Below are 15051 nucleotides of genomic sequence, written 5' to 3'. Positions count from 1 at the left end.
CATGCATGTGGCAATGGCATAAAGTAAATGCTGATGTCTGATACAAGTTCTGGCCTTTGTATGATGTCATTGTTACATACTTTCCCTCGTTTGCACCCTCATTCCTCCTGCAGACACCAATGAGCTAATTACTGTTTTGCTTCCTCCGTGTCCATGTTTTGTTTTTCATCCTACTTAGACTTACACTGGCTCTCTACTCTTTTCACAGCTTGCACCAATAAGATTGCTTCAGTTCACTGATATAGGAGTCAGAATGGTACATTGCTTGAGAAGAGCTCCTAACCCTTTAGTACTTGGTAGTGAAATAGTCCTGTAGCCATGGAAAAGAAGCCAGCTGGACTGGACTAGTGGCCCCAAAGCAACAGTGTTTAAGTCTTTCCTTCAGCTGTTCTTGCCATTTGCCCATTGAAGAATAGGGGGTATACGTGAAGGTTCTTCCATGAATTTAAAATTAATAATCAGGTGCATGAACACAGTATTTAGCCATGTAATGTATTTCTTCCAAAGCCTATGAACAATCTAACTGCACTGAGATCCTCAATGTCACCTCACTATAATCATTTCCTTTACCCCAAGTCCAAAACTTGGACTAGTTATTCCCAAACTTGATTTTTTTCTGAGTATCTGATTATTCCAAGAGTTTGGATAACTGTACTTTGTTCATTTCAGTAAATGCTGAAATACCTTGTGGCTAGGCAGAAACAATATAGCATGTTGTAAGAATGATGTATTACCTAAACAATTAACCTTATGGCATTATGAAACAAGTTGGGATTGCCGATATTCAGCAGAATAAATTTTCCAATATACTGTGGCCAGCGAGGGGCATTGTGGCAACGTTTAATTAAAAAATACTGCCGTGAATGACAGGGTGCTATTTCAGAAGCAAACACAGTTCAGATCCTTGTTATTTGGCTGCATCTGGTGTGAGGAAGGCAATCTGTGTTTCCTGCTATCCTCAGGATCTCTTATTATCACCACTCACAGTCATGCCGAGTACAAAGCACAGGTCAGATTCGGGGGATGAAAGGCACTTGACACTATAACAGCTACTCTGGGAACAGGAGAAAATCATGACTTTTTTTCTCCCTAGGAGCCATTTGTCAACAGTGACCTCTTTGCAACAACAGTGTGAAAAAACAAACCCACTTAAAATATGAAAGAGAAATGTTCACCTGGAAGATAGTGTCATTCATAGAGGGAATAAAACATGACATTGCCCTTTTCTGAAGGGAGCACCTTTCTACCAGATGAAGTGAAATTATTGGAAACCTTAAATGCTTTCCATGAATGAATGAGTGCCAGCCAACCTTCAGTTGTGTATAACATACACATAGAATTAGCTGTGTATAACATACACATAACTGGCATCAGTTTCAACATCAACCCAGGTTCCCACAGAGCTTAATATTCCATCATGGGGCTTGTTCATACCCTGAAGCCATCTGAAATGTTCAAGAAATTCTTGTTTTTATTTGTGTCTTATCCAGAGGAACAACTTCATATTCATCATTCAAACATGCAGGAAAAAGGTAGGTTTGGAAGAGACCTCAGATGTTCTCAGATACAGAAATAAGGAGCCAGGTGATGGCTGGGAACAGGACAGGACACATCTCTTTAGATATTAGATACAAGGTAGGGGGGTTTACTACTCATAGATGTATATCTCATAGTATAGAGGTTTTCCATTTTTTCCATTTGGGGATGCCCCCAGAGAGAGGAGGATCACAAAAGTCAAGATGGCAGCCACAACTATGTGATTAAAGCCCTGTTCCTTTTTTAGGTGCATTGTGACTTACACCCATTTAACAAGAGGAACAAGACTGCAAGTGGAAATAAGGCTCCTTCCATTTCTATATTTGTACTAATTGCAATTTCTTCAACCTCTGTGTTTTCACCTATAAAATATGATCATCAATAATTTTAAATAGAGAGCAGTATATTGTTGTTATGCTCAGTTGAATCATAACTGATTCCTGGTGCCTCTGTGGATAAAAACTTTCCAAACTGTCCTGTCTCTCACTGCATTATGCAATTCTTGCAGGTACATTTTTGGGGCTTCCAGTTCTCCATCTATTCACCTCATCTGCTGCCGGCCTGTTCTTAACCTTCTGTCTACCTTGTCTAGCACTGTTGTCTTTTCAATCAGCCCTCATAATGTGTTCAAAGTATTAAAAATAAATTAGTGGTAATTAGTTGTGTGATGGATTGGTGTGAGAAGGTTCAAGGACAGAAGCATCTCCTCAGCCCACAGCTTGAGCATGGGAAAGCGAAGAGGATGAGACTGGCACCACCCTAAGGAATTCGTAGTGTTTAGTTGCTGGCTTGGGGAGTTTAGAGTGAGTCTGGCAAAATTGATGTCAGGTTAAGCCCAAGAAACTCCACAAGGCAGTAATGGAACAGCTCAGTTACTTTATTAGCTCACACCTGCTAGACAGAATCTCGCCAGACTCACTCTAAACTCCCCAAGCCAGCAACTAAACACTACGAATTCCTTAGGGTGGTGGAGGTTGCTTTCCCATGCTCAAGCTGTGGGCTGAGGAGATGCTTCTGTCCTTGAACCTTCTCATCCCAATCCATCACAAGTTGCCTTTGACCAGACCAGAACTTCATGCAGCTTGTGTTATGCAGCTGTGTTTAAATAACTGATCTTTAGTAAATCAGAGAGAGGGAGAGAGAAGGAGGGATGGAAGCAGGGGCCATGCAGGTTGTAATATTTAAAAGATTAATTCATATTTTTTGCAATAATTATAATCCAGCAAGGTTTGGAAATAATCTAGTCCAGTAAGTGACAGAACATGGCTGATGTGGACCTAGAAAATTACAGATGAGCCTTAAACTCATCATTAGATTGAACAATCAGAATAAAACATTCAATATTCAATTAGATTTTAATAAATAAATAAATAAATAAATACATAAATAAATAAAAACTTATAAAGCCCTTCCTGATGTCCAATACAGAGGATCCTGTAAATATCTGGAACCATCTTTGGAGCCACCATTTTTTTTTAATCAGGCTCTGCTCAGACATTATTTTGTTCTCTCATCTCCTGGATGTATGTTAGAGTTCTAAGTAAAAATCAAAGAGGATTCTGCAAGCCTGAAGGATATGCTTGCTCTCCCAAACATTTTCAAAGAATGCAGAAATTTCCAGTACCCTGTCCTTCAATATGGGTAGACTGCTCCTGGGATTTTTCACACCATGGGGAAATGGGAACTACTGAACACTACTCAAAGCAGCTTACATGATAAGAGAAGGCAGAGAAAAGGCCAGATTTGATTCTCCTATTCTGTTTTCCCCAATGACTGTGAGCTTTACAACAGTGATGTATTCTTATTTAGATTAGTGAATTTAGAATAAAACAAATACCTAATGGGATAAAGAGAATGGGATGAAATGAAGCTGGTATCAGCAATGTTATTATTTCACTATAAAAGGGGTGGGTGGGGTAGGGGGTAAAGGATCATGATACCACTGGAAACAAGGGGTATCCAGAAAAGTAAGGGAGAGAAATAACAGGATAGATTCATTTATGTATTTAGCAGAAAAAGTAAGGACTTCTAACAGGTTAGAGGGTCTAGAGTATTAATTTATTTGGATATTGAGGAAGATATAGATATAGTATGCTGGAAAACAACTGGTTAGGCAATGTGTAGAGAAATTTTCTTTACATGGAGTTGCTCTTGAAGATCACCCAGAAACTTTTGAAGACCACCTAGAAACTTCAAATTGTACAAAATGCAGTTCCCAAGTGTTTATTGGACAATCACAGTACTGTCACATAATACCATTATTACAGGAACTACATTGTCTGCACAAACTGGTTTCTTTCTAAATGCAATTCAGGGTGCTGGTTATTACCTCTAAGACCCTATAAGGCTTGTGGTCTGGGTATCTTAAAGGCTGCCTATCCCAACCCAGGTGAACAGGGACCACTTGCTGAAGGTCCCTACCTATCAGGTGGCATGAAAGGGAGGGACACAGAAGTGGGCATTCTTAGTGGCTCTGCCCATCCTTTAGATTAAATCTTAATCTTAAAACAAGAATGCCTCCCGCTCTTACAGTCTTCCAAAGAATAATTAAAACCGTTCCTTCTGGAAGGCCTTTTGGGATTAAGCAGCTAGGGGAAGATCTAATTATTATGCCCCACAACCACGTCAAGGTAGTGACTCACTGGGGGATTATTATTATTATTATTATTATTATTATTATTATTAGTAGTAGTAGTAGTAGTAGTAGTAGTAATAGTAGTTTACAGAATTTTAAATTATTTTGTATAATCCTTGTACTGTGTTTTACTGAGCTTCTGGCATGAGGTGGTCTATACATTTTAGAAATAAGTACATGCTATCCCATAATGCTTAATAAATAAGCAACTCAAGGATGTCCTAAGAATGTGACAGATTTTTGCACTCTGCTGAGAGTCTCAAATCTGGGAAACCTTCCCATGTTCTTCACTGTGCCTTCCACTGGTAGAAGAGATACTTCCATTCACAGATGACAGAAAGAAGAAAGAAAGAAGAGAATTCACACTGTCACTGCATGAGCATCTGGGGAAGAAAATTTCAACTTATCTTTGTATCGTCTGGACAATGGAATCACCCTGTATGATATCTAACAACCAAAATAAAAGTTTTTGAAAGAACAAGATTGAGAAAGGTTTCCTTCCAGGTACTTCTGCCTACATAGGTTGTCCTTCATGCACAAAGAGATACTTGTATCCTGGGAAAGAGCAGCATTCAACAGTATAAGTTTTGCAGTAGACAAGAAGTAAGCTGTGTTGAGCATGTCAGCTGATTCTGATTCAACCAAGTAAACAGTTGCATAGATGACAGACAGGCAGCGGCAGGCACAAACTCTTAGCATACAAGAAAACCCACATGGTTCTCATAATTTTTCCCACCAAGTGATAAAAATCTGTCTAACTAATGAGAAGATGTACAGCTGCTTTGCAGGTGGAAGATCACAGTTTGGTTTTTGGAATTTCCACTTTAAAAGATATCGGGCAGAAAGACCCAGGAAGAATTCTGCCAGAAATCATGCCAGTAAAGGCACCATGGGGGGGGGGGGGGGGGGGGGGGAGCCACAGGGGAAAAAAATAGATTATGAAGCTACTAAACTGAACTGTGTGCTGTTAGGCCTCCAGATTTAAATGATAGCTTGATGTCCAGGAGAAAGCAGAGTGGACAATAATGGACTAAATCAAGCATTGACAACATGTGGTCCTTTGGCTATGTAAGGCCTCTGCATTTTGCTTTTGTGCTCCTCAGAATATCTAAAAACCAGCAATGTTTCCTGCCTTTTTGAGACAGGAAGCAGATGAAATTTTTAAAATAGGCACATAACAGTTAATGTAACAGACCCTGCATGTAAAGGGCACTCCTTGGTTACTAAAGAGTTGATTAGGGATAGATTATACAGATTAATTTCTAACTCAGTACGTCTTCATGTGTCAATAAAAGGTGTTGTTAAAGCAGATACATAATTTCCGTAAACTTGGGTTTGTCATCTAAAAAGAAATTCAACTTCCTGCACATCTCTGACGTATATAGGACAGGGGTCGTTTCACACAGAAGGTGTAAACATTAATGCATACATGTGTTGAAAATTTTGAAGTGATATTAACCCATGCAATATAAGATGATGTCAAATGAGCTATTTGACAATTTGTAAACAGTGTGGGATGCTGTAATGATCAGTGGCACAAATTAATTAGCATGCAGAAGACTTCTTTACAGTCTAATTAAATGACAAAATATTTATTCTTTTAACGAAGATATATAATTAGAAAATAGCATCTCCTAATTGAAATATCTGACCTCTGAAATGAGAAAACGACACAAAATAATTTAATGACTGAGTATTGGAGGATGCATACTTCCCCAGTTCCACATTAGTCTTTTTATTGCCTTCCAATAGTTGTTAGTTGGTAAAACAAGCATCTGAGCCAATATAAACTGGCTGAGAGGCATCCTTAGATACTATTTCTCTGTATCTTCAAATTCCTTCTCTGGAGTTGTTCCATTGAAAGTATTCCAGAATAAGTGGCATCGAACATGTTCCTTTTATCAGCAAGTAATCCCATGAAAGCATAAGAACACTGGAAGAGCTCTTGTGAGCCTTCCAGTCGACCATTTTGTCCCCTACATTTGCTAGCTAGAGGCCTCTTGCATATGTGTATGAATCGACTAGAAGAGCTCTTGCTCACTGTTCTTCCCACCCAACCACTGGTTTTCAGAAATATATTGCCTATGGACATAGACTTTCTGTATGGCTCATCTAAGACAAGACCCATTAAAAAATTGGCTCATCCCCTTTTAGAGTCATCTAAGTTTCACTGGAGATCAAGGTTTTGTGTTTTGAGAACTACCTCTTTTTGTAATGCATGAACCATCAGAGTACTTAAGAATATAGTGTGGAAGGACAAACTGCCTGAGCAGATTATAAACACCTGTGCTCCTTCCTCCCCTCCCTTCTTGGCTCTCCCCATCGTCAGGATGACCCAGCTGTCAATCAAACAGCAGTGGCCAATCAAACAGCAGTGTTGGGCAGGAGGCAAGAAGGAGGGAGGACAAGATGGCTACTGGGAGCTCTGCAGTCACTGGCCTCATGACAAATAGGCTGAATAAACAGAGCCTAAGGTCAGGAGCCAAATAAAGAGGCAAACTAAAAGATACAGCCCTGATGAGAAACAGGCAATGGTAAAGGAGGCAGCAGCTGAGAACACTGGGGAGAGAGAGGCATTTATTTCCTTCCCTCAGACCTGACATGAGGGAAAAGTTCTTGTTGTTTCCCTCAGCTGGAGCCAAGATTTGGAAGAAGAGAAGAATCAAGAAGCCCAGCCAGGAGCAAACAAGGAGAAAAAATGAAGAAAAAGTAAATACTTTGATAGAAGAAAAATAGAAAACAGAAACTAAAAAAAGATGAAAGAGAGAGCGAACTCCACAGAAAAAGGAGCATAGCTGGATAGAAAGTGATAAGAGAGATATACAGGGATTAAGACAACAGAAATACAGAAGTTACCAATAAGCAAATATATTAGAGATATAGAAGAGAAAGTTATAAGAATATAGTGAAATTGGACTTTAAAGAAAATATTGTATGTAAAGAGCTTATACAAAATAGTTAAATTTGAAAATAGTTTTATTTATTTATTTATTCCATTAGTATGGTTGCCCATCTCAACAAGTGACTCTTGTTAATAATCTTGTTATTAAGATTAATTTCTGAACTAGTTGAAGGCATTTATAATTTACATTTCCTTTGTTTCTGTTTGTTTGTAAGCTTTCCTTTTGTAAAATAAAATTCTCCCAGCAACCACTGAAGGGAGATATAAAAATCCAAGCAGCTGTCCAAGTTTCCAATACTTTGGTTTATTGAGTCTGGGTCCATCTCATTATTGGAAGGAAGGAAGGAAGGAAGACTTATAGAATGTTTTTTTGTTTCTCTCTCTCTCTCTCTCTCTCTTTTTTTCCCCCCTGTACCAGGTCATATTACTTCATCAGCTGTAGGAAATGGTTTTTCATGGCATCTTTTTACTTGAGATCATTGCTGTGCAAAGCAGGAGTTCTACTGATGTTTGGATGGTTTGCCTAGTTATTGACCAAGAAGTTCTCTGCTTTATAACATGGTGTGACAATATTGGCCATAAGCTCTTCCAGCTCTGAGAGCCTGTCCAGCTCATTCTATGCATTCATTCTGGAGCTCAATAAAATGTCCCCATCATCTGACAAGGTTCTAGGAGAACCAACATCATAAAACTCTGATGCTAGACTTTTTTGCTTGAGAAGAGAAGAGAAGGGAAGAGAAGAGAAGAGAAGAGAAGAGAAGAGAAGAGAAGAGAAGAGAAGAGAAGAGATTTAATTCTCAAAATTATGCTTCATTGCACTGTGTATTTAGCAGCTTTTAGCTCTGGCACTTTTTGTAAGGATGATGAAAGAGGAGGAGGAGGCAGCAGCAAAGAAATATTTGGAAAATGAGATGAAATGAACAGGGATTGTACTTACTTTTGAAAATATATAAGGTGTCCAAGGGATACATTCCCATTTTTTAAAAAAACTTTTAAAAGTTCCAGAGAAGGGAATTAACCTTTAAAAAAAACAACTTGGCACTCTTATAAAAATGTCAGCCTTTTTAAATGCTAATGAAAAAATTGGAAGAGATCCCTCGGCCATCTTGTAAATGCTTAAAAAATCAAATGCAACTCTCAAGCCATCCCATGATTATTTTGAGAGAGAAGTATGAACAGTAGCCAGATTTAGCTTGTAACCAGTATTTAGCCCACCATGAATTTCTCAAAGGGAAGATCTCCAAAGCCTCCCATAGAGGTATTCACAGTGATTTTCTTTTCTTTTCCTTTTTTATGTTCCTAAGGAAGAATCCTGTTCCTTAAAAGGCTGAGTTTTAGCTCTTGTCAAACTCTGGGCTCAATCCATTCTCAATTAACTGTGCTTGTAGTGGAACAAAGAGAGTGAAATGTGGGTGCAGACTTTGTTATAGATAGTAAAATGATTAAATCTTTTGAAAACCTTAGAGGAACTGGTGCCTCTTTTCCTGACACAGCAAGCTTCCTTGAGAAGGGAATTCTATGGATAAAGCAACATAACTGAAAATTCTCTTTGTTCTGGTTGCCACCCCTTTGCTTTAGGAAAGCTGAATCCCATCCATGAAGATCATTATGCTTAAAGGTATGAGGAGTGGGAAGAGGTGATGTGATGTCTAGACCCATACCTAGTCCTGCAGCAACATGGAAAAGGCACTGTGCCACATGCTGCCATGTGAATTATACCATTTGCCATCATGGATATTTATATAATTTGGGGTATATTATACATTAAATTGAAAGGCCTGGTGTGATATGGTTCATGAAGAGTTGGACACGACTTAACGACTGAACAACAACAACATGCATGGAATGCCATAATCTGCAATCTATAACAATTCTGAGTTCAGCACATCAGGAGTAGTAGTTTCAGAACTTATTGGTCAACCCCAGGCAAAATATCCCATGTTCACTTCCAAGCATCTCCAAATAGGGTTTAAAAAGCTCTGGACAGCCCATGCTCGCACACATTAAGAGATACAGTATTAATACAAATGAATCAACAGTCAGATCATGTTTAGGTCAGCTAAACTCAGAAGCTCTGCAAACTTCTAAGGCTCATTTTCTTACCTCATAATAACTCTGGACAGCATTCATGAAAGCTTCATCAGCAACAATCTGAGTTTCTCCATTGAGAAAGGCTTGAAAGCGGTCCTTGACAGTCTGCAGTTGCTGTTTACTTATCTGGACGGGGGGAGGGGGGGAGTAAAAAACAAAGGAAACAAATATTTAGAATGACATAACTGAACTCAGGGAGGCAGTGAAGGACAGGAAGGCCTGGCGCAATATGGTTCATGGGGTCACAAAGAGTCAGACACGACTTAACGACTGAACAGCAACCACAACAACAGGAATATTAATATTGGCCATAAACTGGGTGATTTAAATTCATGGCTGTCAAAGCAATTTTAACTAAACAATAAAGGTGGAGTTGGTTTTTATGCTCATCTGTTTACAAACTAATCATATTGCCTACATTTACATCGCACCTTGGGTACATTTGATCTGCCCTCATTTGATCTCCATTCTAACAACTCTGTGTGGTGGATTTGGCTGAGAGATAGTGACTGGCCAAAATCACCCAGTGGTTGAGTGGGGACTTGCTCTGTGTGCTCTTCTGAGGTCAAGTCCAATATGTTAGCCACTATAATACACTGCTTCTCAATTCCCATATTTCAAGTTGATTTTCATTATTCAAAACCTTTTAAAGAAATGAAATCTAAGATTGTGCTGAATGCTGAAATGTTAATCCAGAGACATATGAACATACACACTTCTACCTAGCATTCATCATATAAGAATACTTTAGTGCAAAAGCCATATTACTAGATGCACTGGTGTTTCATTTCAGTTAGGGAAATGTTTTATGCAAATAGGAATTCCACCTATTAAAATTATTTGAACATGTGCAGTGTTTAAACCTTCAGTTTGAACAAGAACAGACTCATATAATGACAAATGTGTCTGTGGCCTTGGGAGGGTCCACTGATGCACCCCAAACTATCTGAATTCAGGGTAATGTCTAAGCATTGCCATTCTTTCTGTTCCATATGAGCTTGAAAATATACTCACTATATTCAGCTTTCTCTTTACAGTGAATTACAGTGATTGACATTATACTATGCTGAAATTGGAGTGTCATACTGAATTGCCTTCTATATCAGTAGATCTTTCTATTTTCTACTGATTCCACTCATAAATCTATGCACGGGCTATGCAATGGGAGACACACATACCTCCAGCCAGACTTGCTGATCTGGTTTCTGAAGAACCCACAATTTATTTTTGTCACTTGGGTACAGGATTTATTATTTGGTTTTATGTTCCTAGGCCACAGACTGATATGTTCATTTCCCCGTTCTTTATCCCATCTCTGTATGAGTTCCAATCCTGCCCTTTTATCATACATGCACGTTTTTATCTCCTATTTTAGTTGCTTCCACTCATTTTTTTTTTTACTTCTCTTTGTTGCACTTAACCTGTGACTTATCCCAACTGACATATTCTATTTTAAGATGTCCCTGCTCTGAATATTTTGAGGACTGTTCCTTTGCAATTGTAGAAGTATTTCTGTTATCCCCACAAAATAATTTTAGATGTCACAATGTTCAGGGACAATATTAGTCTAAAGAATATAAAACTCAGGTTCACATCTTCTGAGGGGCTTCTTTAACCAGAAGACTTGACCCAATGTGGATTGTCTGTATGTCTTTAACTATCAGTAACAGGAAACAAGTATCATCCTCATCAAGTACAAGATCTTAACATTTGATATATTGTTAATCAATACAGTCTTAATGAAGGTGATTTGCATTGTTTACCTATGTCTATGTGCCTTATTAGATATACTAAGAACCAGCAAACATATATATTACTCACTTCTACATCTCGAAGACCATCTCTGGCTAAAGACCATAGCTGATGAGCATTTAGAAAAAAAATCATTAATTTCCTAAAAGTTCCTTTAAAGCAGTGTTGTCCAAACTTGGCCACTTTAAGGTGAGTGGACTTCAACTCCCAGGATTCCCCAGCCAGCCATGCTGGCTGGGGAATTCTGGGAGTTGAAGTCCACTCATCTTAAAGTGGCCAAGTTTGAACAACACTGCTTTAAAGACATGACTCCAGTTACAACCATTAACCACATGAACCCTACCAGTAACTGATGCTGTGCAAGAGAATGAAATAATATTTCCTACAGATAGTCACTTGATCAAGTATTTTTGTAATGATTTGTTTTATTATTGATTTGATTTGATTCGGTTTGATGCTGTTCAATTCCAAACAACACTGGGCAGCTTACAATACACCGGACAATATAAAAACAATATAGTAAGAAGCAACAAACCACAAAACCAAACTAGAAGAAGAAAAGGAAAAAGAACAAGATGCCAAACCTGGCAGCCACTCCAAATCATCCTCCCATCTGCCATCCAGTGGAGGGGGCTCCACAAGGCTTGGGAGAACAGCCAGGTCTTTATGGCCCTCCAGAACGCCAACAGGGTATAATGACGTCCTTTGGTAGCTACTCCATGAAATATGAGTTATATAAATTAGACTGGAAAGCATCCTCCGTTGTTTGCTCAAGTTAACTCTTCTTGTAATAAAAAATGACTCGATAGGGGAAAATGCTGTGTCTCATCAGAGCACAGTACTGGCCTCCTTAGTGCTAGATTACAAACCAAGAATATTTAGGCCAATAGAAATAAAATTGGGCAGCTTGGGAAATGCCAGATAATTAAATCAATAATTCTCAGTCACTACAACATAAACTCTGATAATTTGAATGCCCTTTCCATAGATCAAAGTCCAGTTTCATCAACTGACATACACCCTTGTAACAAGAACAAATGCCGAATAACACAATACAGCTTTTCTTCTCTTTGTCCTTCCTCCACACTGTAAAAAACAAGGTACATTGACTTCTGTCATGCTGGTCATGCAGCAATGCACTAGGTCACAACCCAGCAAGGCCTTGTCTTCTCCTCATAGAGAATTCAGCAACTGAGATCTGTACATTAAATACAGGATCTCGACCACAGCAGCATGAAACTTAAGAAGCAATCTGGGCCAGGGCCTGTTTAAGAGTCTTTAAGGGGCAAAATGTTTTATTTGATTTATTTATTTATTTATTTCTCATACACACACACATTTCTCTCCACCTTTTATATATCGGTATAATTCATTTTTTTCCACCAAGTCAATGGCACAGTAAACAAGAGGACGAATGCTCCTGATATAGATAGAAGTCAAAGAAATGCAGCATTCAGCCACCTGATAAAGAGAAGAGCCAGCTTTTTCTCTGCTCTTCCCTCCCTTGCATCCCTGCCCCTCAGCAGCTGCCCTCTTGGTCAAACCTTTACACCAGAATGAGAAGAAAGGAGACAAGATCAGGAGAAAGGAGGAGTCATTTGAGTGAGCAATCCCAGTGTTTGTTCCTTACTTTGTCTCCACTGTCTGCAGGATTTTTCCTTCTTGCTTCTATATAAGAAGAACAGTTTCACTCAGTATGTTTTTTAGCTGTTCTGAAATATAATCACATATTTTGCTAACTCATAGTATATTGAAACCATGATGTGTTGAATAAGTCAAAGTGGTTGAATTCACAAATAATGCTAAGCCATTAATTGTGTTTGAGAAACCACACTATCTAAGTCAGAATGAAACAAATCACATTACATCCTGGCATGATGTGGAAACCTATCCAACAGTAGTGTATACTCTGTGCTGTGCAGGAGTGTCCACAAGAAGGTCAAAAAGTCAAGATGGTGACCCAACCATGCAATCAAAGCCTTGGCTCTTTTTGATGGACACCCTAACACCCTAACACCCCCACAAAAGGGTGGGGTTTCGATCACATAGTTGTGGCCCCCATCATGACTCTTTTGAACTCCTCCCTGGGGATACCCCTAGTGCTGTGGGATGAGCTGACTTTTCATGTTAATTTTTATTGTTTTATTTAAAACATCACTGTGTGGTTTATATTGCAGCGTGATGATTTCAAAATAATGACAACCAGTTCAGCTCTGAAGAATTTTCCTTTATGGATCCAATTTTATAGCAGGCTGCTTTTAAAATGAGTGAAGTTGGCTGACGTTTCTGGAGACTTTCACTCATGAATTTAATGCTTTTAGATACAGCAGGTAAGGTAAGACATGGAATTTTTCTGACTGCATTTTCATTCCTCTAAAGATATATACCATTTTAGCAATGTGAGGGTTAAACAACAGCATCAAAAGAAAATTCCTCTTCTACCCTTTAATGTAATTATTTTCCAGACTGCAAAACAGCAGTGGTTTATTGATCTTCCCCATTTCCATGCTTCAACAGCTACCAATGTTGTTAAGAAAGAAAGTCAATTCCTAAGAGGAAATTAAATTGCTCTTATATTCCATTTAGCTTTTACAGTGCCACCATAACAGCTGACTGGCAACAGCTTCCTGTCTACCATAAGCCTACATAAACAAGGGTGTATGTTTGCATTCAGTCATATGGGTAAAGAAAGAAGCAAAGCAAAGACTTTATTTGTTAGTGATGCCACATATTTATCCAGGTGGGGGTGGGAGCTGTTGCATAAGACTCATCTGTTGGAACACTCAACTGTAGCTCCTCTGAGTTAAGTGAAAGTGCCCTGATTGTTTCTTCAGAAACATCAAGGCTAACACCCCTGTGAAAGAAAGGTCTACATGCGTCCCTACTGAAAACTGCTTCCATGGGCAATTCCCCTGAAGTGGAGCATGTAGAATGCTACCTTTCTGCATGTTTTTGAACCACTTCTTGCACCTAAATCTAATCAGCAAGATGGGAACATTTTTTCTATGGTATACTGAAGATTAAACAGGCATCAGATGATAAAAGGAATCATGTGGAATGTATCAGTTGCCACATGTTGTGTTGGGGCAAGGTTGACAATGGATGTGGACAGTCTTTTCCACTTAAGAGTAACTTAAATTTTAACTTGCAGAAATTCAGCAGTGTCTGAGGAGGGGGGGGGGCTGTTAAAGGATATTGAGAGATTTTTAGCGCATATCCATAAGGTAGCAGCTAGGGTAATATTACAGCCAATGACCTATATTCAAGGATCTATTTTTCTGCATTTACATTACTTATAGATTTAGGAGTTTCATTTCATGTCAGCATAGTGAAGGAACATCATAATTCCTGCCAAGTGCATTCAACTAAGATTTTGAAGGAATTATGGTAGCGCATTTCTCAAGTTGTTGCCTTCCATAAGTTGCTTAAAAATTGCATCAATATAAATTAATGGAACTCCAGGTCCAACAACTTGGATGAAATCAGTGCTGTACATCAGTGTCCTCTCCATTTCTTTTTAACAGAAGGGAGGGTCAAGTGTAAGATACTTGCCTGATAAAATAGCCAACTGAAAAGGCTCCCTAAGGTAAAAGCAGCATTGCAAGACAGCATTTGGGCATTGCCAATTTTGTATCTCACTCATTTCCAAGAATCAGATTAAATAACTACATAATGTTCATGTTTGGAGCTATAAATTTGGTTGCATGTGGAAAGAGGAAAATGCCAGCTGGGAATATATGATGTAAAAATGCAGGAATCAAGATATGGAGGGCAAAGGGCAAGAGCTGTGAACTGCTTTTGAAGTTGCTTTTCCCCCTCATTTTTAAATGTGTTATACCTTCTTCAATAACTTTATAACATCATTTAATATATGCAGGCTTGGGAACCGACAGAACTTAAAATCAACCTGAGATACCTTTACAAAGAATAAATGAAAGTCTGTGTCCTTTTGGAATAGTCGCTGAATATTAGCTCCCACTACATATATAATCTGTTCACTTTTAAAGCATGTAACTGTGATGGTTTCATTTAAATAATGGGAAAGAGGTAGAGATAGAGACAGTGATGCAGATACAGATATATAGTTATATATGTTTGTGTGTTAATGAAGACAGCATTTGGTTGTGATTATCTT

General features: G+C 38.6%; 1 protein-coding gene across 1 annotated transcript in view; it reads right to left on the bottom strand.

Moving 5' to 3' along the window:
• Nucleotides 1-15051, bottom strand: part of CADPS (calcium dependent secretion activator) — a 402311-nt gene that overhangs the window by 318310 nt on the left and 68950 nt on the right. Inside the window, exon 2 of the mRNA XM_088134415.1 lies at nucleotides 9177-9290. Coding sequence (XP_087990541.1) covers nucleotides 9177-9290 — 114 coding nt within the window. The remainder of the gene's footprint in view (nucleotides 1-9176; nucleotides 9291-15051) is intronic.

Source organism: Python bivittatus, unplaced genomic scaffold (genome assembly GCF_059951505.1).
Source record: "Python bivittatus isolate LINGU-HERP-01145 unplaced genomic scaffold, Pbiv_v1 ctg000080_np1212, whole genome shotgun sequence".
Lineage (NCBI taxonomy): Eukaryota > Metazoa > Chordata > Lepidosauria > Squamata > Pythonidae > Python > Python bivittatus.
Note: the sequence above shows the minus strand (reverse complement) of the source record. Positions and strands in the feature narration are given on the sequence as shown.